This window comes from Mus caroli, unplaced genomic scaffold (genome assembly GCF_978045245.1).
Source record: "Mus caroli unplaced genomic scaffold, Mus_caroli_1 scaffold_5, whole genome shotgun sequence".
Lineage (NCBI taxonomy): Eukaryota > Metazoa > Chordata > Mammalia > Rodentia > Muridae > Mus > Mus caroli.
Window position 1 is genome coordinate 31,183,841 of NW_028227260.1, and position 26,552 is coordinate 31,210,392.

Genomic DNA, 26,552 nt, shown 5'->3' on the forward strand with positions numbered 1-26,552 from the left:
TTACAAGTGTATGTGAGTCAGATGGCTTTTTTTTATGATTGATTGAATGATTATGATCCTGGGCATTGAAATTAGGGCTTCACACAACCTACAACGATCAAACTGTTAGACCCCTCAGACCCATATATGGCCTTGTTCTCTTGTTAGCTGTCCTGAAATTCTTGCCTTGAGCTTCAGCAAGTGAAGGAGCTCATCTGGTCTCTTAAACCGGTTCGCTGGATCAGCTGCCTGTATTTTTGCCAATATTCGTATATAGGCTTCATAGGACATGTAGTCTCCTTCGGAGTCTGCTGATTGGTCAATGCATACTTGGTAAGGAATGAAAAAGGCCATACACATTAACCCTATGGTAGACAGACTATACTCTAAGACTCCTAATGTTGACAGTCCAAGAAAACAAAAGGCCAAACACATCTGATTGGCCTGATTCATTGCTGAGATCAGATGATGGAAAGGACTGAGCATTGTAGGATTCACAATAACATGGTTGTAAGATGGGCATTAAGGATGGAGGGAGGACTTGGACAGAACAGGCTAAATGTACAGATGATATTTCTCTCTTTGTTTTCCAGTTCCATACTAGGTAGCGCTGACAAGTCAGAAGACACCCAAGAATTATTCCATATCCAAATGTTGACAGCTGAGCCAAGACCCAATTTAGGTAGACCAGATAAGGGATGCTATATCTGCCATGGTAGACTGTCCATTTGGTAGTCTAGTAGCTATACTGGGAGTAGTCATATGCATTATACCATGATCAGTGTATACATGCAATGTTTGGGCTCAAAAATTAGAACATATAAATAGATCCTCATGTAAGATACAAATGTATTTCATGACTACCTTGATCAGGATATGCTCCTATCAGTACTCGGGGAAATTTATATGTAGACCACGTAGTTCAGTATCATTGAGACCATTTGTTAAAATCAGATTCTCAGGCCCCACTGCAGACGCACTAACTCAGCCTGGGGTTGGGTCTGAGATCTAAACATTTAACGAAATGCTCCCCCTGATTCTGATGCCCGCAATAGGCAAGATTAAAAAAAGCTATTTGGGTTTCCTAAAAATCTATCCTATTTAAATAGAGTTCTGGCACATTGTATGTAATTTATCCACAGTCCTCAGTTTATGGGGAGTGAACAAGATCAGCAGCAGTTTGGGCTACTAGATGGTTAGTTTCTGTAGCTGATCCATAGAAGTTCAGTTTCATCAAAAGATGTCAAAAGCACTGGTGGACCTACCCACTGTGCTCCAGAATAGTTCTTCAGAGAAGCATGTTTCACATTGGAAGAAATATAGACCTCCAGTTCCTCCCCCCCCCCCGCCCATCTGGTGTTGTAATGATAGTTGGAACAAAGTTCTTCTTGTCCCCCTTCAGATGTGGCCTCCTTAGTATCACTGCATCTCTTCTTTCTTTCCCTCTGCTCTCCAATCCCACCCCCACCTCATGATGAGAGTACAGGTACTTTCCCCACATCAGGTCATTGGGGTGGCACCTGAAGCCTGAGTTTGGGCCTCTAGAAGAGAAGATCTTCATGTTGACTACAGGAAATGGGAGAGGAGCTGGTGGGAATGTCCTGTAAGGGGAGGGGTTAGGGAATTCCCTCATACTCTCCCTGCTGTGGCGCCTGTGGATTGTCTAAAAAAGGGTTAAATGATAATTATTGACATGGTATATTCAAATTGCAATAACTGTAGCCAAATGGTATATATTTCCACATCTATATTCCATCTATATAAAACTACTATTTTGCTTATAATGTCTTCTTAAGAGAAAAAGAACATGATGAGAGTGAAATGGCCACATACTTTAATGGCAGTGTTTTCATCAAAGGATTTTGGTGCCCATGCAAAGAGGTGAATTGATGACTTCACAGCAACTGCAATGTATGTTGTTTCTTCATGTTGAACTGTAATGGCAACATACAAAATAGTTATACCTCAGAATTAACAAGGATGGTCACGTGGTTATATATATTCTCACAAACAAACAGCACAACCTTAAGAGCAAAAGCTACATTATTTGTAGAATAGTTACACAAATAAAATATTTTAAAACAATAGGAGTACCGATAAACTGAATACATTTGACATTCAGAAAATAAACTCTGCACATATGAGCTCAGTAGCTCTAAGACCATTCAATAAAGAAAAACAAAAACAAAAACAAAAACCCACAGTGCCTTAAACACATGGTGCTGAGACATATGGTAATGTATAGGCAAAAGAACAGAAAACTACCTTACAGCATACACACAAATTAAGCCAATATGAATCAAAGACCTAAATGTCAGAGCTTATGCTACAAAAGCATAAGCAGTAAACAGAGATAAATTTTAACTTTCTATATGGCAATGCATTCTTACATTTGAAAAAAAATATATATAAGTGATACAAGAAAAAAAATCAAGCTTCATCAAAATTTAAAACTTTTGTGCATCTCAGGGCATAAGACAATGAAACTGACCTTGGTAGTATCTGCCTATACATTCACACTCACCTATTTGGAAGTCTTAAGAAAGACTTAGGACTGCAAGAACAAGGCCTGTCTTTCCAACTTTGTGAGACCCTGCCTCAAAATACAACAGTGGCTGGAGATATAGCCCAGTGATCAAATTATAGCCTTGTATGAACAAGGAACCACAAGTTCAGTTCTCAGTATCACAAAAAAAGGGGTAAAAGAAAAATTAAAGAAGAAAGATACAAACAAGGTATTTAAGAAAAATATTTGCAGATTATATATCTCATAAGAGTATAGTATATGGGATGTAGAAAGTTCCTACAACTATAATGCAACATGAATGAACCTTGAGAACATTTATTCTAAGTGAAAGAAATCTGTTACAGAAGACCACATAATACATGGAGATATTTCCAATAGCTACTGAGATAAGGTGAATCCATAGAGAAAGAAGGTAGGTGGATGTTTATCCAGTACATAACACCAAGTGGGAAAGGGGAGAAGGAATGAAGTACTGAATGCCTGCAACGAAGGGATTACAGGATCCTTTGGGGAGCCAAAGCTGAACGTTTTTGTAAATAATATCATAGTAATAGCTATTTAACTCTACAAAGACATGAAAACAATTGAGTTGTCCACTTAAAAAATACATTTCACAGTATATAAATAATTTCAATAGAGCTATCAAAAAAGTATTATACAAAGCACATGCTTGTTTTATGTAACATCCTCTTCTTTGGCTAGACTATGGATTGTGTTCTGATTCTCTTCAATATTCTGTCTTTCATCATATATTTGTTCTTTCTCTGATATCTCCCCTACTATTCTACTTGTCCATGGAATGAATGACTCTTGGTTTTCCTGGGTAGTAGTACCATTGATTGGAATGGATTTGTCCATTTACCAACAGTTCAACTTTCCAAGGTAAACATCTTTGTAAACATCTATCATTGAGATTAAAAATTGCCAACTTAATAAAAAGTAAAAGTCCTGAATTTAACATATTTTACCTTGGTAGTTATCATATTTATATAATATGATTGCAATTTATGATAGAAATATTGTCTTGTGAATACCCCACCTAGGTATCCATCCCATAATCAGCCCCCAAACCCAGATACTATTGCATATGCCAGCAAGATTTTGCTGAAGGGACCCTGATATAGCTGTCTCGTATGAGGCTATGCCAGTCGGTGCCTGGCAAACACAGAAGTGGATGCTCACAGTCAGCTATTAGATGGATCACAGGGCCCCCAATGAAGGAGCTAGAGAAGGCACCCAAGGAGCTAAAGGGGTCTGCTCATGTCTCTAGCTGCATATGTAGCAGAAGATGGCGAGTTGGCCATCATTGGGAAGAAAGGCCCTTTGGTATTGCAAACTTTATATGCCCCAGTACAGGGGAACGCCTGGGCCAAAAAGTGGGAATTGGTGGGTTGGGGAGCAGGGCAGGGGGGTATAGGGAACTTTTGGGATAGCATTTGAAATGTAAATAACGAAAATATCTAATAATAATAATAATAATAATAAACAAGAAATATTCTCTTGCTATTCATATAATGTGATTTCAGCAGTCTTTTATCTACATTACCCATTCTGCCTGAAGGGTCAATTGTTTTAGAGTAAAAGGAAGCTGAGAGAAGAGGATTTGATTCAGAAATGGAAGAGCATTCAGAAATGGGCAGCATTAGTTCATAATTGTCGACATCTGCCAACAGAATTCAGAGGCCAAAGGGAGTTATTACTGTGTTTACAGAGACATTCATGGAGAGATACAGGATATGAAAACATTCTATAGTGAAACATTAAATATTAGGAGCAAAAGTCAAGAGATCACAGAAAACCTCCTTTGCAGATTCACCATAAACTTTTGTGGTCATAGTTTATTGCTATTCAGAGGGGAAAAAATACCATCTCTTACATCTCTGCAAGTTGCTGAAGATACATCAAGGACATTTATAGTGTGGAAACTATTACTTCAATTACTACGAGTGACTAACAAAGGAAGAAAGAAGTCAACCACATTTAACGCCCAGAGAGAGCAGTTTCAGCCAATAGGTCTGATTATGTAGAAAAGGCCAGAGAGATGCCTCGGTGACAATCACTCTGTGAATTCTTTCCTTTCCTCATTTTGTCTTTTGCAGTTATGAACCTCTCCACACGGAGGAAAGCAGAAACTATACATCAATATTAAATGTGAAATGGACGTACGGACACTGAAGTGTTCACAGCCAATCAACTTATCAATAGCTTTGCAAGCTTCCTCTTTCTTCCTCATCGCCTTCTGCCTTTTCTTACTCTTTGGATCATTATTCAGAATTTTGTTCCTCAGCCAAGACAGATGATACACGCGAAGTCTGTTCTTGTTGCCTGGTAGGAAAACATGATGGCATTTCAATTCTTTTATTTTCTAGATATGCAAAGATGTAGGGTACACTGCCCTTTAAACGAAATGTTCATAAAATAAAAGTCACTTTTAAAAACAGACATATTAGAAGATACTTCTGTCTCAATTCCAAGAAACAGTTGGATTCTACTAGCTGTCTTTATGCCTGTCTGAAGTGTATCTAAAATAATTCACTGGGATACATTAAGACTGTGTTTAGGAAACAAACCTCATTACTATTATTATTATAAAGCTTCTTTTTTATATATTTATGATGCATGATGTGGTATTTTAATTCATGTAGACATCAGGAAATGAGCATATTTATTACCTAAATTTTAAAACTGTATTTATGGTGAGTACATTGAAATTCCTAACTTCTGACTATTTTCAAATATATAATACCCTGTTTTCATTATGTTTACCTATTGGGCCATAGAACAACAAAATGTTGTACTTATTTAGCCTTTACCGATGATCCACCTATTGACTTGCATCACCTTTCTTCTCCCTTCCCATGAATCCAGCCTTTGGCAACCAGTCTGTTCTCAGTTGCTTTTAGACAACGTTTAAATCTTTCTTTTACTTTTGGAGATTATAATTATATCATTTCACTTTCCCCTTCCCTCCCTCCAGGCCTTTCCTTATAACACTCTTTTCTCTCTTTCACAGCCATGAGCTATTTGTCATTAATTGTTGTTATATACAGATATGTATATACATGGCTATTCCTAAATATATAAAAATAACCTGTTGAGAAAATTTTTATATCCTGCTCATGTGTGGGATTGTCTTTAATTTTAATTTCCTAATAAATAAATCTATCAAGTTCTTATAATTTAAGAACTAAAGGTCCTACTATTGAATTTATCAATTTTTCTTAGCCACTTTAAGATTGTTATAAAAGTCCCAGCAATAAGAATCTTATTTTTGAGACCATGCTTGCCTCAAACACGGAGATCCACCTTCCCTTGCCTCCTGAGTGCTGACACCAAAAGCATGTGCCACCACACTCAGCCTACAAAGTAAAATTCTCAATATGATCGATTTTACTGTGTTTTAAATAGGGAAATTTTAAAGAGGTCTTAGTCTTCCAAAAATTATACATATTATTACTTGATACTTAACTGGTAAAATAAACTACTGAATAACTTCACATTGCATCCTTGAAAGATTTTTTTCCAGAGTAGCCTTAGAAGATTCTCATCTGATGATGATGTTTTTATAGTATTTGACCTCTTGACCTCATGACTGCCAGTCAAGGTTCTCCTCTCTCCTCTTTTCATATGGCACCACTCAGTCTTCTGGTCCTGTTCACTTTAGACTCTCCCAGATGCCTCTGTCTAGGCCCCTGGCTATGTTCTCTCTTGTATCTACAATAAATCCCCTCCACCATAGCTAGGAACAGTCACAGCCTCCTTTACTTATCTCTTTCCATTCATTTAGTAGTCACAATTTAACACCAACTTATTTGGTTTTCATTGTTCAAGTTTCAGGCCTTGACTGATCAAGATCATGGAAATCCACTAATGTTTGGGAAAGGTGTAGGTGTCTTTAGGGCATCCATTCTTGTACCTAACCCTTGTCTGTATGCCCTTGTAATAAGGTGGAGACAGGTACAATTCTCTTTTTTTATCCAAATAGTCATTCATTTGGTTGGTTGTTGTTCCAGACACATCAAAAACTAGATGGTAGATATCGGTGTAGTCCCTAGTGCACGTGATTACAGCTCTGGAGTTTTATTAGAGACAACTCTGAAAGGAGCTTTCAAGGATGCAAAAGTAGTTTTCCTGATCTCCAACCTAGGTTATGTGAATCGAGATCAAAAGGATTTTGTTTAAAGTCCAAATGGATACGAAACTCCAGGTAGGAGATCCTGCTGTCCCAATTAAACGTTATAGTTCAAGTGTTTCCCTGTGAACACTTTCACCTAAGAAAGCCTTTAACCCAGTTTGCAGTTCAATTACCCCACATAATTACTCAGTTAATTTTAGGTCTTAAACAAACCAGAGATGGTAATCAGCAAATTGAGCTGCTCCACGACTTGAATTTGACGGAATGGTCTTCGCTTTATAAGTTTAACAATTTCTGCCTTTCCACTTCGGTCCATCAGATACAGATGAGATTGGGTGCCCAGCAACAAATTGACTCCTGCTCAGATGCAGACACGGAAAAGTGATTAGCTGTTTTATTAGCGTATATCAATTCTACAGAATGGGGTTTCACTATGATGTTTTTAAATGTATCACAAAATTTAATCAAGATCACACTCATTACTCCCCACACACCTTATTTTTCCTTCTCCCTCCCTCTGGTCCTCTCCATTCTACCAGTAGGACCTTAAAACAACCTAGAGCTTACATAGAAGGCAAAATGTGCTATTTGTCTTTACACATTTGGCTTATTTCAACAATCAGTTATCAACTATTTTCCTACACACATAATTCTATTCTTTTTCCCAGCTGAATAATACTCTACTGTGTACATGTGTATTCCATATTTCTTCACCCTTTATCGATTTTCTAACTAAATATATGTGTATAATTACTTTTGTAATTTCACCTTGCTAATCTATATAAAGATGACTTTTTATCAATTCAGGCAAATGTTTATCTCATACTATCTCAGGCCTTATTTATCTCATATTATTCAACTATGTACATGCCTATCAGAGTATGTCCCCTAAAATGTGTAAATAGGTATCCATATACAACAAATATTCTATCTTCCTTCCGTCTAATGTGCCATAGGACATACAAAATGGTGTATATATCATAGCACTATTTTTTAATTGTCAAAAACATTTCTAGAATCAGTCAGCTCTTCTGAAAGTTACCTATACATAGACAGTTGCTGTCAGTTCATTTTCTAGGCATGGACTATATTTCTGAGTACTTGCCAGACTGAAGTGGCACATGCCATATTGTCTGAGCCACTAAAGTAGCAAAACATTGAGAATGACGATTTTCTTCTGAGGGCATCAACCCTAGCATTGCATTTACTGGTTTCTGGTAAGAAGACCACATGTTTAGGGATGAGGATAACTAAATGTGTACATTTTAACGTTCTAATTACAGTGCTTTGTCTAAAGACTCCAGTTGGGACCCTTTCTCCTCCTTTCCAAGTAATCCTTTCTACCCTGTTCCATGCCCTGGAGTCTCTCTTGGGACTGGTTTCTGATGCACAGCAAGATCATTTCTTCACAAATTGAAAAATAAATTGCTGGTTTCTATTTTTCATTTTTAAAGCACATCTTCTGTTCAATTATACATTAGGTGAAAATCTACGAAGTGTTAAGTTAGAAGTTAGTGTTTACTTGGACCTCTTCTCTGCTATTAAGTTACTTTATAGCAAGTACTATGAAGACTATCTTAGAACAACATATAATCTCAGCCCTACTGATAAGGTCATACCAAAAAAAAATCAGTTGAAAAAAACGTGTTAAATTTAAGAAAATTTATAGAGAAAAATTATACATACTGTAGACTTAAAATTTTTAAGACCCTACAGAACTCTTTCTTGTAATAAGTGTATTCTAAGTTAGAAAAAAATAAACTCAAATTTTCAAATAATTAGAATGAAGTCTAAGTTTGTATTTCACTCTAGTTAACACAAGCTAAACAAAGCATAAAAGAGAAAGACATTAATTCAACAAGCCAAATCAACCCTCAACCAATTATTATAAATTTATTTTTAACGTATTGGCAATGGTAAATATGTTTTACTTCCACGAGCTTTGAAAGTTTTCTACACAAATATGAATTTTAAAAAATAATCTGTCCCTGAACATATGGCCTGCCTGCATGTGGATCCTGCTGCTGGCCTCACTGGAAGAGGATGTGCTTAGCCCCACAGCAACTTTTATGTGCAGGATTTGGAGCAGGGGTGCTGATGATGACACAGGTGAGGCTGGAACCCAGGGAAGACTTGCATGCCTGGGCACTGGAATGAGGGGGCTGATATTGGGGTGTAAAGTGACTAAATGAATAAATAAATAAACCCTCAGTTCAAGAAATCAAACTCACCCCACAAAGAACCACAGTAGACCTCAGATGAGAACTCCTTTTCATACACATGTAGTATTGGGCTGTTATATGCTGGAGAGACAGAGAGTGGGTTAACATTGACTGCAGATGGTAGCTTAGCTGCTTTTTCAGGCACCTCAACTAATTCTACATATACTGTAAAGGGGGAAGGTATTGAGACAAATCACTGGTCTGTATACTAAACATGTGACAAGTATTTCCATCATGAAGATGTCCCTCAAAGTTTGGTTTTCTTATTGCATTTTATCTTTTATGTAAGTTTTTGCAAGTTCATGTTTTCCTTTTTTTAAAATTAGGTATTTTCTTCATTTACATTTCCAATGCTATCCCAAAAGTCCCCCATGCCCTCCCCCCACACTCCCCTCCCCCCCACATTCCCACTTCTTGGCCTTGGCGTTCCCCTGTACTTAGGCATATAAAGTTTGCAAGACCAATGGGCCTCTCTTTCCACTGATGGCCAACTAGGCCATCTTCTGATACATATGCAGCTAGAGACACGAGCTCTGGGGGGTATTCTTGGGCCTAGCAAACACAGAAGTGGATGCTCACAGTCACCTATTGGATGGAACACAGGGCCCCCAATGGAGGAGCTAGAGAAAGTACCCAAGGAGCTAAAGGGAACTGCAACCCTATAGGTGAAACAACAATATGAAGTTTTTGCAAATTCTTAACACATTAGAAAATATATGTTATAGTGGTTAAAATACAACGCTAAGTATGAATGTGATTTGTGGATTTTATAGTAGTACAAAACCAATAATTGAGTGAAGGACTAAATTTCTCAATTGCAGGTCAAATCTAGTCACCAAAAAGATTGAGTGACAGGTAGGTAGGATAGCAAGGGTCTGTGATCCCAGGAGGATGAGGAAGTCAGTGCCAGTAAGTGCTATAGAATGAGCTCAATTCCATCCTGGTTGCACAAGACTCCCAAAAATCTAAGGAAAAAGATAAATGTATATGTATGTGTATATGCAAATGTACATGTATGTTTAATTTACTTATTAAGGCACATATGTTAGGTTTGTTCTCCTACCATGTGTGTTTAGGGGATTAGACTTAACTTGGTGGCAAATGACTTTACCTTCTGAGGAATAATTTTTTTCAAAGCACGCATAAATCTCGATTTATACCAAATGAATATTCAATCTCTGATTCATTACACATTATGAATTATGGTATAAGCAAGTACAAGCATTCAGCATTGAAAGATCACAAAAGAAATACTCACAGATGTCACTCCCAAAATCAGAACCTCTAGGAGATGAGCGTCCAATAGGAAAACCCATTGTTGATGATACTGGTCTACCACTGTTTTGCTCGCCATCAAGGGATGTGATGTCCAAGGCAATTGAATCTGAGGTCTCAGTTCCACGATCTGATTCCTAAAAGGAAGCCAAAGACCCAACTTTTAATATACCTGGAAAAATGCTATCAGCGACTTGAAAGTTTAACCTGTAATATATATTCTTAAATTTTCATATCTACTAAAAGTATTCAGCAGTATCATCTGAGAAGTAAGTTTATTATATAGAAGGAGCATTAAATTGCCAAATATACAATTTCTGATGTAATTTTTGCAGAAGTAGATCAGGTACTATGCTAATAACCTTAACCATGCATCTCCATGAACAGTTACTACAACACAATAAGGTATGTGCCATTATTGCCTCTGATTCAGTTATAAGGAAACCAAAACTTAAAGAAATAAAAAGTTGTCTGGGTCAGAGAGCTGGTAAGTAGAAGATCTAAGTAAGGCTTGAAAGACTCTGACCCCAAAGTATATGTGCTAAATAGTTACTTTGAAAAGAAAAGCACGGCATGAGGATATTGCATTTGTTAGTTTAAGATATCTACAGAGCTGGGTCTCATGGCATAGGCACGAGAATCTAATGCTGGCCCATGGAAGACTGTTCTTGAGAGTCTTAGGCCAGCCTGAGTTATACAAGTTATAGGCTAAGATGGGTCTATAGAGATAGACTCTGATCCTAAAACAGTAACAAAACAAACACAGGAGAACAAAACACACCAAAAAATACATGGCTTAGGAAAAGTGAGAGCAAGAAGAACCTCTGGAGACATGGGGACAAATGATCAAACAAAAGATGGAAAACAAAACAAGCAAAACAAATCCAAATTATAAAAATCTTAGAGTAAGTGTATTTCACTCTAAGTTTTGCATGCTTCCTTTTAAGGAGTATGCACTTAATGATAAAAGCCTCCAAACGTGGCAATACTATATTTTATCTGTGGAGGGGACTGAATAATCAGGAGAAGAATTGGGAGTTAATTATTCGGGAAGATAAAAATGTATAGGCCTAGATGTCTAGCATCGGAAGTGGAAAACAGAAATGTGCTATGGACATATACACAACAGAATTTTATTCAGCCACAAAGAAAAATGAAATCATGAAAATGTCAATGTATTGTCTGTGTGTGTAAATTATTATATTAATGGGTACAATCCTACTCAGAAGTGTATTTCCTATCTTTATGATACACACACAGGTCCTAGATTTTAATTTATACATATGCAAATACATACATATATGTGTGTGGATAGTATAGAACTAGAAGTGATTATGAATGAGAGGGAGAAAGATTTTAAGGAAGAGTAATGAGGGAAAATGTGCCAAGAGAATACACATGACTTGAGCGTTAAATGGAGGCAAACTGGATACAATTGAGGGGAAGAGGAAGGGAAAGAAGAGGAAAAGCAATAAAGACAAAGGATGTGGGAAAATGCCATCATGAAAGCGAAGCCTTTATGTGCTATACAAATACATAATGCTAATGGTTGCATAATATTGTCCATGTCCAAAAATGTTAGTGATTTACAGACTTAAAATGAAAAAAATTCAGTATTTGTATTCTACAGCTATAAAGAATCTTGCCATCTCCTTGAAATACTATCCCAAGTGTATAATCTGACATAAAAGGACAAAATACATCAGATTCTCTCCCTTGGAAGTCCATAGGAACCATCACATTGTATGTAGTAAAGATCCTATGCACTTATAATTTAAATAATTTCAGGATTTGAGGTAAAACGTTATAATCAATGTTAAATACCTATAACATTACATATGTGTTGACATACATTTACAAGAGAAGTATATATTCATTATATTATATATTCATCACCTCATGTTCAAAATCTGGAAATACATGTTGATCCCGTCCGAATGCTCCATTCTCTTCATTCCTTCCATTGGCCTCCCTGTTTCTGTTACCTCTTCCATTGCCCCTATTGGCTCCATGGTTTCCAAAGGCTGCACCTGCTTCAGCGGCAGCTCCATGGAAAGCTCTGGCTGCATCGTCTCCATAGGCTCCAAAAGCTCCCCTGTTTAGATTACGTCCATCATTATTACCATTTTTCAAGATTCCCGCTCTGGGATAATTTGCTCTGATAACAAGGAGAAATTAATAAAAGAAGGCCATTTAATACAAACACAAATCAAAGCCACAAAAGGAAAGAAAAAGAGAAAATTTCACACACACACACATCATGTTCAGGAATGTTTTTGCTTTTTGTGAATGCTTTTGGTTGCATACAGACATGAAAAAGTCCCCAATGCTTTGCCTTACTACATAATGATTTCAGACTGTTAAGTCTGTGTCATCATTGTGGAAACAGAGGAAAACAACTACATTTTATGTTGTTAGGTACACATAATTGGGTAGCTACAGAAAATGCTAATTTTCTCAAATAGATAATTTACTAATAAATTTTAGTCACATTTAATGATCAACCCCATAATAATATTAGAATCTTTCAGTATTTTATTTTATGTTAATTTGAACATATGCTTTCACTCATTTACATATATACAAACAGCTCTGCTATAGACACCTTGAGCAACTACTCTCATCAGAAAGTACATGTAATATAGACTTCAAATGTTAGAGGATAAGTAAGAGGGTCACATAACCAGTGTTTATAAACACTGTTTTTTACATGCTAGTACCTTGTTATGCATGGAACACACTATTAAAAACATGTCCCTATTGTGATCATAAAAGAAAAGCTGTGTGAAAATGGAACTTTTAATAGATTATTTATTCTGGAAGATCTTTTTGTAACTTCTCCACCAATTAAATGAATAAAGATGATATTAAGTCGATCACATACATGGCAAAATCTCAACTCTCTGAGAAAGGCTTAACTATGCTTGCAAATAGTAGTATAATACTTCATTCTTTTTACCTATTTTTCCTTGTGATTTTATAAGGGAAGGAGATTTAGTGGGATTAATTTTAAGAGAAATCTCATACAGTCTTTGTTATCAAGAAACTAATAAATAACTGTAAATTGTATATGCATTTTATAATATATAAATATTAAAATCAGAACTAAGTATTCTAACTTAGAACATTTTAAAAAAAATTATAATATGGAACATTCACCACTATGCAAGTACAATTCATTAATTCTCAAATGTTATGCTACAGTTTGAAATAAACCAAATATGCCAATCGTTCCGAGTTTATAAGCATCTACTGTGTAATAAGAGAGATGAACCAACCTTGGCCCATTGAAAGCAGCACCATGATTACCATCAACGTCTCTACCATTGTAGCCAGCAGCACCATTTGCTTGATCAAGCTGGTTATTCATGTCATCATGGCCATTGGCACCATCACGAGGATCTTCATAAGCACCGTTTGCAACTTCATCACCATGAGCATTGGCATCAGCATCATAGAGTTCTACATAATCACCATCTTCTTCAGGTGGCCGAGCAGGACGTGTAGGCATTATCCAGTCATCCCAGAAGATTTCAGAGAGTGCATTATAGCCTACCCATTCATTTGTCAAGTACACAGGAGGTGATATTTTCCCCACTTTAAATCCATCTGGAACCTGTGTGCACAAGAAAGGGTAAGGTAGTCTCTAAAAGTTTCTCTCTCTTTTTTTTTTATAACAAGTTAACATTATATTCTTTATTGAAACAGATGTCCACCTATTATATCGAGAAAAAATTTTAGTGAAATGAGTTGCCCAAACCCAAACTTTATTAGTTATTAGTGGACATTATAGATCACATGGCACAATTAACTCACTGTGTTATTAACCCTACTTGCCTGCTGAGGAGTAGACATTTGCTTTTGATGTCAGGCAGTATGCTCTAGATAAAGTCAGTTATTTCCTTTTGTTTTATCCTAACACTAAGATTAGGGTATAGCTCTTGAAATACATAGGTTATTTTCCCAGTTTTGTCTGCATAGGCTATATATGATCTTAAATTATTTCAAATGCCTCCAAAAGCAAGCAAATACAAGTACAGTTCTGATGGTAGGTATAGATATATGTATGATAGAATAGGGGTATTATGAAAATTACATAATATGATCTGAAAGCACATTGAAAATATTTAGGGAGGCCTTTTGCTTATACAATCAGAAGACAATATTTTTCTCTAATATTTTATTTGTCTCCTTATCTAGGAAATACTATTAAGCAAAAGTTGAAAATGTGACTTATACCTCTTGGTCATAGATTAGTCTGGATGTATCCATTTGTTAATGTTCTTTCCTCTATATTCTATTTCTATTTTGTGTGGTAATGGGATTGAACCTGGAGACTGGAGTATGCTAGGCAAGCACTCTACCACCAAGCTATATCTTCAGCACCTCTCATCAACACACTTTGATACAAAGTTAAAATACAGAACTGTTTGCTCTTTCCCCATTTCAATTTTAACTTGCAAATTTTGTATCCTGAATACTTGCCTAACAATATGATCTTTTTATAAAGGCTAATACGACACATTTAAACTCTTAACTCTTTCTGTGTATGAGTGGTTGCCTCTATGTAGATATGTGCATCGTGTGTATGGCAGGTATATGTAAATGCCAGAGCTGGGTGTTAAGTCTCCTAGAACTAGAGTTACAGATGACTGTGAGTCATCAGATAAATTCTGGAAAACCAATCCTTGTCTGTTGCTGAAAGAGAAACAAGTGCTGAGCCATCTGTTCAGTCCATAACCTCAAGGTTGGAAGGTCAGAAAGAATAGGTCAAACCAAACTGATGATAAAAATACATATAAGTGTATCATGATATAAACTTACATGGATATCAATCAGTAACTTCTGATCAATAGTAGAATAAGGGGGTGATGACTGGGACTTCCTCCTAGTCACAGGACTATCCTCCTCAGAAGATGAGTCTATGAAATGCCAAAAGTCCATTAGTAACAACAGAGATTTCACAAGTGCTCCCATTTTTGTAGTGGATTAATTCAATAGCTCACTGCTCTCTCTCATCCTTTGCAATTAAATTGCAGAAATATCACCTTATATTTAAATCCTCATGTGCCATGATCCTGAATTCTGCTTTCAAAAGTAGTAGCAGACTCAAGTTTTGTTTGTGCTGTAGACATATTAGGCATCTTTGTCTTAATATTTAGTGTACACTTGGTATATCTATGTAAGAGGGTAGACAGTAAGACTTGTAAGCATGTAGATCCACTAGAAATCAAAGACTGAGAAAAGGTAAGTCTGAGAGTACCAGTGTTCATTTATACTATCCAGTAGGAAAGAGGTCCAAGACGTAATGTGAAGATGAATAATTCTTGAGTGTGTACTGCAATATTAAACCTCCCCAGTTTTAACCCAGTTAATATAGTCCCAAATAGTTCAATAAAATGAAGACTGAACTAATAACAATTACAAAACTTAACTGTTTCATGAAACTGGAAACTTTAGAATAATGATTTGAGAGATAACTTTCTGTAGTGACAGAAATATTCTGTATCTGCTCTATCCTCCATGCCCCATGAACATTTTAGAGTACTGAGGATTAACCATTGGACCACCAGGAAGCTACTGAGCATTTCAAATGTGGCCAGTGCACCTAAGAAATAGTTTGTTAAAACATTTATTAAATTTTTCTTTTAGTTTTCATTTAATAATCACATGTGACATGGCTGTTTACTGTCACATTGGACAGCCCAATTCCATTATGATGATATTTCTATTTAAAACACAAATTCTTTCACTTGGTCAGTAAATTTTGTTGTAGTAAATAATAAGTTGTTTCAAAAACTCAGTGCAAATGTTTAATAGGTTCAGAAATTAGTAAGGTTTAGGTGAACATATTTATTATAAGAATGCTTCCTAAAGTAATGATTTTTTTCTTAGGGATATCTAAGATAAATACCAATGTCCCCTCCTTTATCTGTAAATTTACTATACATAGCCAAAGTCTAGACACTACAAATAAAACCCCTTGTATTTATAAATGCTGTTATCTTTTGAGAATGTTATATTCCATATTGAAGGATGTACATTCTTGCCCTCCAGTACTGTTGTAACCTTGCTATTTATTATTTATTCAGAAAGTAATACTTTCAAGTCTTTTAGAGTGGTCATAGACAAATGATAAAGGTTGAGTGTCCAGTGATTTCTCTGGCACATCTACAGTGAGTTGATTTTTTCTGTGGGGAAGTTAAACCTGCTGGGAACCTCACGTGGCCTTTGTCATACACACAACAGTGTCTGAGACCTAAAAGGTTTGGTTATTATTTGCAGAGATAGTACTGCTTCCTTCTCCTGTCAATGTTGATGAATTATTTTATTTCAAAAAGGCAAGTGAATGGACCATAAAATTTATGTGTTTGCCATGTTTGAGCAAGATCGAGGCCGATCAAAACAGAAGGAAAACATTCCTAAAATTCGGCCTGATTTTTTTCAAAACAGGATTTCTATGTGAAAATATACTTTGAAAACAACTGTTTCATTATATTAATCTCCTAAAATGGACTAAGGTTTTAAAATTCAGATATTTTAATATCTGGTCTTATATAGCCCTTATAATAAAAACATTTAACAAAAATTTGTATGATAACTTTTTACAAATAATGTGAGGGCTTAATAAGCAAATGTCCTTTACTTAAACATATCTTGCACACTTAAAAGTGGAAAATGTCAGATTTTATGATCCAGTGCACAATTTTTGCATTTTTCATAATGTTCACAAATATATAATAGTTTAAAAAATCTCTGAAATAGACAGCACTGTTTGATTGTAAATGATACTGCAATTTTTGAAGCTATCTTAGTATTTTGCTTATTAGATGTGAATTCTCTATCATCTGGCCACAGTTTACAGTATGTACATGTGTACATGGTGTACAGTATCTTTACTTTTGATTTTGAGTTCATCATATTGCTTTTTTATGAATATTTTACTATACTAGGTGAGTTTTAAATTACAATTATTTTTCAAATATTTTGAATAAAGCCACAAGTTTGTAATATTTCATAAATATGTAATGTTGAACACGTCATACTTTCAAGAGGTGAAATCAAATGACCAGGAAAAGTTGTCCTCACAATTATTTGACTTAGTGTCATAAAAGTAGCCTCATACACTTTGGCTAGTTGAAGAGTGGTTTCTCAAGGTTTCATGCATTATCTCATGTTGGATTCCATTTCTCAGAGGTCCCCACTGATCACTCAAACCCCAAATCAACATCTTGTCTTAATACTACTTGGCCTACCTAACATGTTCATGCATTCCTTCTTGAAATTCTTCTATAGTTCTGACATATAAGCTGTTAATATTAGGCCTACGTTGAAACTTCCCGTTTTGACTCACCTGATTGTGCTTGAGAATTCTGAGGATTTAGGCAATTCCTTGGTCGGATGTTCATGGGCTGCTGCTGCGGCTGCTGTGGCTGGGCTTCTTCCAAAGAAGGCTCTTCCTCACCGACACTAAATGACAGAGAGCACAGGGTTAAGGAAGGTGTATTTAGCATCCTGATAAGCATATAGGGAAGTTTTATCTTCATCTCTTAAAGCCATCTGTGAAAGAAACTTAAACCAAACCCAAAGAAAGAAAAAGTTTCTCCCACAGGTGTTATGTAAAGATATAAAGTCACAAGATTTAAAAAATTATGTCATAGGGCTATGCTTATTAAATATGAATTCTCTATCATCTGGCCATAGTTTACAGTATGTATATCTGTACATGGTGTACAGTATCTTTACTTTTGATTTTATGTTCATTCATATTGCTTTTTCATGAATATTTTACCATACTAGGTGAGTTTATAATTAGTAAGTCCAAATTAATTTACTTAAGGGCAAAAATTGTTTGGAAAACCGATTAAAACATATTTTTTTCAGTGTGTGTGTTTGTGTGTACATGTAACTAGAGGTAAAATAAATGTCACATTGCATATATGAAAGTCATAAAGTCAATTTGTGGAAGTTGATTCACTCCTTTGACTGTGTGCATGTTGGGAGCTGGACTCAGGTCAATGTTGGGCTTGAAATGATGTCTTCTTACCTGCTGAGCCACCTCGCTGACCCTGTCTTAATATCTTAATATAAGGAATGGTCAATAAATATTTAGTCAATAGCAAACCTAATGAACTTAGACTAAAGTTCTCTCCACTGTGAGTCCAGTCAATTTTGAAAATTGTCTTTCAAACAGAAACCTGACTTATGGAACATAATCTTTGAAAATCACTGAAATCAAGAATTCTACAAAGATTAAAATTACAACAAATAGTTTCTATGTTGCATATGTGTTCATATGTATATATGTTGCATATGTATTCATATATATTTATATATCATTTGAAATATAAATAAAAGAAATATCTAATAAAAAAAAGAAAAAAAATCCATAAACCTTGTTATGAGGAAACAAAAAAAACCTAGTTAATATCTATTAACTCAGCTACAAAGGATTTTGCAAATATATAAAAAAATCAAACTATATATACACACGTGTATATAATATATGCATATATATATGCATATATATATATATATATAATCTTATTTATAGGACAATGATTCATATGTTTGATTGTGACCACAGAACACTTTTTGGCTTTCCTATTCTGTGGCATTAGCTTCAGCATTTATCAATAATTTCTATTTTATTATGTTGTACATGTGAGACAAGTCACCTGACATGTATTAAACCCTATGGCAAAATGAGTATTATCAAATAAATTATTGTGATCACTTCTATTTCTGCATTCTCAAAATTGTTAAGTAATTATTGAATTGAATCACATGGACTAAACATGAGCACTGTTACTGGAAGGTCTTGTTATTGGGTCACCAAAGTTAGGTTTTTAAATATAAGCCAATTTTGCCAAATCGTCATGATGTTAGTGACAACTACATTTTGATTTCACACAAAAATTAATGTCACAGAAACAAAATTCTGTTTTATCAGTCTCACAGTTGCAAATAATTTGAAAACAGGAACACATACCTTGGAGAAAATTTCACACGATGTGTGCGATTCCGGTTGCAAGGGATAGGAGCAGATCTCTCCTGGACCTTAGAGATGCAATGCAATTGATTGATCAAATTTGTTATCATAAATGCTTTTGAGTTACTAATTTATTTGAAAATTGCATTTCTTCACATATATTTCCCAAATATCTAACTTAAAAACACAACCTTTATAAACTGAAATGATTTTTATAGTTATAATCTTAGAACTAATTAACAATAATTTCTGGTGGTTTCTTAGAACCTTAGTATAGGAGTAGACTCTGCAAACTATGTAATCAAAAGTTTTCTTTTTATTATTGAGTAATCACTAGCCCAGAAAAGAATAATAGCTTTTATAAAATTTTACAAAATGAAATCATGCCGGGTATTAGTGCTACAGCACGACTTTAATCCCACATTCAGGAGGGAGGATTTCTGAGTTCAAGGCCAGCCTGGTCTGTAAAGAGAAATCCTGTCTTGAGAAAGCAAATCACATCCACTTCCCCTCCCCCACAAAAAGAAAAGAATTTAAGTTCAAACTCATACTCTTCTTATTACACGTCAGGTGGCTTATTGTGGGCCATAGCTAAAAATTACTGGGAGGAAAAATAGCCCTCTAACACTAAATGTGATAAGGCAGCACTCTGGCTCTGCCTGCCCTGCTAGCAGAAAGGAATGTTATTTTGTTGATATAAGCCAGCATTGTATGCATGTGCTCTTTCTTGAATATTTTACTACATCGGATGAGTATAATTGACTTAGAGGCTAAAAGTATTTGGAACACCAATTATGCCATACTTTCTCAAATAAATTATATTGACTTTGTGTGAATGATAACCTTAGAAAATGTAGAGTTAGTTTAGAAGGGTATGAGTTAAGGCAACACAGAGACACTATTGACTATTCTCATTAACTAACACAATACAACTCCTGATCCCTCTGCAAATATTTAGTCTTTATAATTCAATACTCTTAGTCACACAAGATTTAGTTTCTAAAAAACTATATTGCAAAAGCATTGACAATTTTTTATCATGGACTTCTGTGAGGTATCTTGTGCTGATGGTGTACAACAAATGTGACCCACCATCACTAGAAGAAAGTCATGGTTATTTATTTATATACTAAATAATTCCAGTGACCAAGAAGAATGGGAAATGTTGGCTGTTACCAACCAAGTCATGATAATGCCACTGTCTCTGCATAAGAAGTGAACTCACAACACCATATACATGCTGTAAATATTATTTGATGTGGTCATCAAAACCGAAGTCACTCTGACATCATTAAATTTTTCATGTGAGAGAAAATGAATCATAGACTGACTTAGATCTGTGATAAATAGTCTATCAAGGACAGACAGAACCGAGGTAAAAGATGTATGGTTATGTCCCACAGTGAGCTACTCACATTTTAATATGAAATAGTAGATTTAAAAAATTCCTGAAAAGCTTTCTTGCATGAACTATGTGTATATGCTAGATATCTTAAATGAAATAAGTTTGGAAACTGAAGAAAAAAATCAAAGTGAGGTTACTTGCCAGCAATGATAAAAACATGAGCTCTCAATGGAAAATGAGAAAGTGTAAATTAGTATCTGTCACTGAACATTTGACAGCTTATGAATACTCAGTTACATTTATGGTAAACATTGGTAATGCTGTTAAAATGCTGTACTGATATTGTGAAATGGAATGTAAACGTTTGGGAGAATCTATATACACAGTGAAGTAATGTTTTCCAATTGGTGAATAGATGAATTTAGAAATCATGTGTAAGTGGAATCTCTATTCAGAGTACAAGACAGGACAATGAAGTTTTGGAGATACACAATATTTTACTTGGACTATTTTAGATTCTATTTTTATAGTTTGGGCATTTACCAATGAATATGCACAAGTATTTGAAGGACACTCTGAAGGAAAATCTACAAGTCACAATTATCTGAAAAATTTATATCAAATTCCTCTTTTTAGCCATCTCTAGGTACTAAGCCAGCTCATACATATATTTCAAGCAAAACAACATATGGTCACAGATTGAATTATGAAGTAGATATGAACATCCAGCTGTTTTCTATTAAGTAAGACAGATTAAAAGGATACGAAAATGGGAGAAAATGACATCTGTATAATAAAGTTTTGGGGAAAATAAATATTTTTTATTTATATTTACTCATTATGTTAAATGTATTTATACCTTTTTGGCTTTAATTTTCAGTAAGTTAGTGAATGACATACTGGAAAAGCTTTACAGAATTCTTGATAGTTAAGATTATAAAGGGATCCTGAGACCATTAAGTTTAAGAGGCACTTTTCTAGGTACTTATTAATGTCATAACAACTCATACTGAGAACTTTACCTCATTTCCTGCAGCATGTGCAGCGCGTGGTTCTATTTGGACTTCAGCCTGAATTGAATGAAACACTTCATCATTGTCTGATGAGTCATCTTCTCTGTCCTTTGAAACAAAAAATAATAATAATATAAATATTTAAATCATTATGAGTGTGCAAGTGAGAAGAACAACAGAATCATCTTATTTTGTAACCATGACGAAAAATTTCCAAAGACGTACAAATTATTTAAACCAGCAGTTTCTAATAATTTTTGGTTAAGGATCCCTTTTAAAATCTAAGGAAAAGTACAGATTGCCAACAGAAAACTGAATGCAGACACACATTTGCATACAGTTTGGGGTTAACTGCTGGTTTCCTGAAGCTTATCTTTGGGATCCAGATTAAGAATATGATTTAATGCTTGATTAACACATAATCACAACCTACGGTTTCACATTTAGTAAGCTCTTATAACTCTAAAATTTGGCTCTAAATAGAAGAAGATCTAGGATATAGAGCCCAACCATTCCTCCTAAATTAAGCTCCCGGAGTTTAAGAAATTGTTCAATCAAATGAATCAACCACTATTATCTCTTCCACATACAGATTATAATGAAAATATATGCATCTTACATACTGGTATGGCAAAGCACTCAGACATGTCTATAAATTCTAATTAAATTTCACATATTTCAAAAGAACTGTGACTTTTTCTGTCGTCTAAAGAATTTTATTTCCTTTATGTATTCCATAAGGAAATATATGTGTGTGTGTGTGTGTGTATATATATATATATATATATATATATATATATATCACATATCTGGATATGGATGTCTATGTGAGAACTTAGGCTCATAGTATGGCTAACAATTATTAACTGACTTATTTCTATTTTGAAGTAGCTTCTCACATATATATTAAAAACAATGACAGTAAGTATGTTCTCTGCTGCTAATATTGGGCATATTTCCAGGATAAATACAAGTCTTGTTCAATAATGCAAATCCCATTAGCTCTAATTGGTTTAGAGAGATCATTGAGAACAGTCATTAGCAAGTTATATGCCTTATTTCGGGCCACAGATCATGGTTTCAGACTCATACGAGTTCTGTCTCCTTACATTCTGGGAAGGAGGCGTCCATTTGCCCTTTTGGCTCACTCTCCTTTCACTTTTTAAAATCCTTTCTATGTAGAAGTCCCAGGAAGTTACCAGTTACATAATTGGCTTCATGTACACAAACCCAAATTATAACTTATCTAGATATTCGGGAAAGGTCCACTTGTAATTACTACATCAGTTATTATTAAGTGGATATGATTAATCATCATATTACATTTCCTTTTATATAAATGAATACTGAAAATTACTAGAAAACAGCTGCTTTCCTAATCTATATTGACCTTAATAATTGGCTTATTAAACCTATAAACTATTCATTGTTAAATTAATAGTGCCACATAAAGTTCAACCAAGTCTGTCAAATTTTATCCACCTACATATGGGAGCTTTGAAGTTTTATTGACTGTTCTTAAATGGGAAGTCAAGTTCTACTTGTTCCCTGGTCTGTGCAGTCACATCATTGAACAACTACATAAAAGCATGGGAATATTAAGAAGACAAGTTATAAATATGACAAGTATATTCAAAGTGTTTTGGATATGACTTTTGTCTTCATTTCACAAGACATGTATTTGTTTTTATTTTGTTTTATTTGTATTGGTGTACAGTGTTTGTAGAGATCAGAGGAGGGTAATAGATTGTCCAGGACTGGAGTTCTAGATGGTTAGATGTCATGTGATACTGAAAACTGAAGTTGAGCCCTGTAAAAGAATGTGCTCTTAACCTCTGGGCCATGTCTCTAGTCCTTAGTTTTTGTTTTTATTTTAACCTCAATTTTAAAATCCCAAAGTATAAATTAATGCAATTCACATAAATAGTGCAATCCTCTGTTCTATGGCAAGAAATAACAAATAAGCAACTTCAAATTGAAAAAACATCTATTTATGTGTATTTGCCTACTTTAATCATGTGTACCAAATGTGTGCAGAAACCCACAGGAGACAGGCTACAGGCTGTAATGAGCTTCCTTGTAGGGTTCTAGGAATTGAACCTACGTCCTGGGCAAGAGCAGTAAATGCTTTTATCTGCAGAGTCAGCTCTGTAGCCCCAGAAAGTTATGTTAGAGACATAAAAATGGAGGCAACTTTGGAATTTTAAATTAGTAATGTTTCAAATTTTAAGTGTTTGTAGGCAATCCATTTACTGGATAAGGGAGTAAGTGGAAAAAAGTAAAACAAAGCAAAATAAAATCCTAATAATTAAGCCATGACTCCTTTAGTAGAGATACATTAAACCATTAGTTGTACTATTAAAGCAATTTTTCCTCTTTTGATCACAATTATCTGGAGATTTCAGAATGATTCATTTGAAGTGTACAACTTTGGTAGAACATGGAATATTGGTTTCATTTGGTTTCCCTGGGAAAATATGCAAGCAATAACGAGCATATTTTCCCAGTAGTTTTCACTCAAGAAAAAATATCAAAAATCTCTTACATTTTCAACTCGTCTCAGTTGCTCTTCATGCTGATTAAAGATGTCCTCCCATCTACGGTGGCGCCGTCTCCTGCTGGTTTCTACATCTGAGAATTCAAAATCTTCAAGTCGCCATAATGCCTTTGCTCTGAACCTCTTGGGTCTTAGTCGTTTTGCTATTGCTTTCCTTAGACTAGCAACTTTCGACTTTTTCTTCTGTGTCGGTTCCGGTTCAGTGTAAAACCCGTCTGTAGACAAATTTTCCAAGAAGATCTGCAGTGGACCAAGTGGTTTTGTGACAAATGCATTTGGTGCTCGAAGCAAGTCCCTGGATAGTCCCTCGATCAACGCTTGCACTGCACCAATTGCCCTTGAGGCCTCTAGATCCCAGGCCTGGGCTCGTGGTGCCTCTTCATTTCGTTCACCAACCGGAATGAGCAGCTGTCTATCCAAATGAAGAGGCAAGAGCACGTGACGGTTCTGGGACAGTAAAGGCAGGAGCACCTGGGCGTGCACTTGCACTACCTCAGGTTCCTTCTCCTCGATCTCAGCTTGGGGAGGCTCCACAGCCTCTTCTTGCACCTCAGCTTGCTCAGGTGCCCTATTCTCTTCTGGCGGCTGCTCAGGAACAGGATTATGTATCTGCTGCTGCTCAGCAGCCTGGCCCTGCCTTGGCTGTTCAGGTGCCCTGTCTTGCTCCTGAAATTCTTCTGGCACCTGGTCCAAATCTTTAGGCTGTTCTGTCTCTAAGGCCTCATGCTGGGCCTGCTGTCCTTCAGCTACGGGGGCCTGGACCTCTGGAGAAGTAGCTTTGTTATCCTGAGTGGGGAGTGACTTGAGATTCTGGGCTGCTTTGCTTACTTGGGGCGGTGCTTCAACCTGTACCAGTACTGGCATGACCACCTGAGCTGCCCCACGGAGATAGGGTGCTACCTCAACCTGCTTTGGGAAAAGCTTGGGTGTATTGTCCTGAGAATGTAGAGGCATGAACACTCCGGCTGCCTTCTGCAGTTGTTGAAGTTCTTGGTCCTGTGGGTCTTCTTGATTAGGTAGCCACCTTGGCTGAGGGGGTTCTCCATGCAGGATTCTGAGTGGTCTGCATCTGCTGCTGGTTGGCACTCTCAAAAGCTCAGGAGTGCAAGAAGGCCCTCTAAAATAAGCATACAGAAGAATGGCATATCATGAGTGTTTGCTGGAACTAGGTCATGTCTGAGAATTGCTTTACTTTTTAAAAGATAGACCCACCAACAAAGATAGCAAATAATTCTGTACTCATTCTTGCAATGTCTGAAATATCCTGTAGGTAATGTAATGCCGCTGATGAATTAAATCCTTACTGTAGGTTAGTATTCTACTTGATCATTCTATTGCTGTATGTCATTTCGGAATAGTAACAACAATTCACAATGTTTTCTCACAATATCTCATAGAAGCAGAAGTATGGCGTTTTTCTGTTTGTTTGTTTGTTTGTTTGTTTTGTATCAAATGGGATTAAGTCGTCTTGAGCGGTATTAAATCTACTGTCTCAAGTATCATGCTATCATCTAATTATGAGTTTTCCCAACACACCTGAATCTCCTTGTGATGTACTGCTCCTTAACAGCTTCTTCTCCTTCAAAGGCCACAGGTGTTCCTTTTGTGTGAAAAAGAGAAAAGGAAGTAATGCAAAAACAGCTTATGGTTCACCTTAGTGACTTAGCAACTTTCTATGGCTTAGGACGAAGAGTGAATTACTATGGGTAAGAAGGTAAGAACTAAGGGAGCTCTTCAAACATACTTTGCTGGTGATGTTGACAAGTTTCTAGGCATAGTTTGGAAACACAGTAGAGATAACTCAGCCCTATTAATTTTTCTGGACTTAAGGGAAATAAATCTTAGCAATCTGATGGCTGCCATCAAGAAAAGGCAGAATGGGATAAAGGAAGAAAAAGGACAAGGACCACTTGATGGTATGGATTTGACCTGCAGAACCATGAACAATTGATCTACCCTATATGCTCACTGATGGCCCTGCGTCTGCTCCAAGAGAGGCTTAGTTATGTGTAAGATCCCAAGCTTAGAGTGACATAAACACTTTGGCTTCCCCTTGAAGTTGTTTAAGTGCTTTTCCCTGATGTAACCCACCTTGAGAGGGGCAATCTACATGCAGCGTTCTAAGTAGTCTGCCTATGCTTGTTTTATATTTAATATATTTAATGCATTCAGATTCTTTCCTGTCAACTGTGGTGTTATTACTGAAATGTGACATCTTACAAATGGGAGAGTTCTCTTCCAATTCCCTGTGTTAAATTGCCTAGGGCAGCTATAATTGCATTTGTGGAGAAATCACCATTGAAGTGGGACTTTTTCTATAGGTAACATTTTTTTTTTAAATCTTACACCTCTAGATTTCAGCAAATCATGGCTGATGTTCCTCTAGCGATTTAAGAATGGCCTGTATGATGCTGGCCCCCATAACAATATGATCAGAGGCACATACACAAACCCTATAGCTCCCCATTTAGAAAGAGGGCACATAATTTTGTGGACCGGACAAGTAA

General features: G+C 35.8%; 1 protein-coding gene across 2 annotated transcripts in view; it reads right to left on the reverse strand.

The window, feature by feature from the left end:
* Window positions 1–26,552, reverse strand: part of Nrk (Nik related kinase) — a 98,109-nt gene that overhangs the window by 11,945 nt on the left and 59,612 nt on the right. For both annotated transcript variants that reach the window (XM_021153380.3, XM_085837570.1), the window contains 13 exons: window positions 25,582–25,645; window positions 24,034–25,162; window positions 21,498–21,596; window positions 19,131–19,198; window positions 17,493–17,608; window positions 14,963–15,060; window positions 13,417–13,754; window positions 12,035–12,296; window positions 10,122–10,275; window positions 8,873–8,944; window positions 6,855–6,998; window positions 4,673–4,831; window positions 1,813–1,913 (listed from right to left, as the gene is read on the reverse strand). In XM_021153380.3, the coding sequence (XP_021009039.1) occupies window positions 1,813–1,913; window positions 4,673–4,831; window positions 6,855–6,998; window positions 8,873–8,944; window positions 10,122–10,275; window positions 12,035–12,296; window positions 13,417–13,754; window positions 14,963–15,060; window positions 17,493–17,608; window positions 19,131–19,198; window positions 21,498–21,596; window positions 24,034–25,162; window positions 25,582–25,645 (2,804 nt within the window). The remainder of the gene's footprint in view (window positions 1–1,812; window positions 1,914–4,672; window positions 4,832–6,854; window positions 6,999–8,872; window positions 8,945–10,121; window positions 10,276–12,034; window positions 12,297–13,416; window positions 13,755–14,962; window positions 15,061–17,492; window positions 17,609–19,130; window positions 19,199–21,497; window positions 21,597–24,033; window positions 25,163–25,581; window positions 25,646–26,552) is intronic.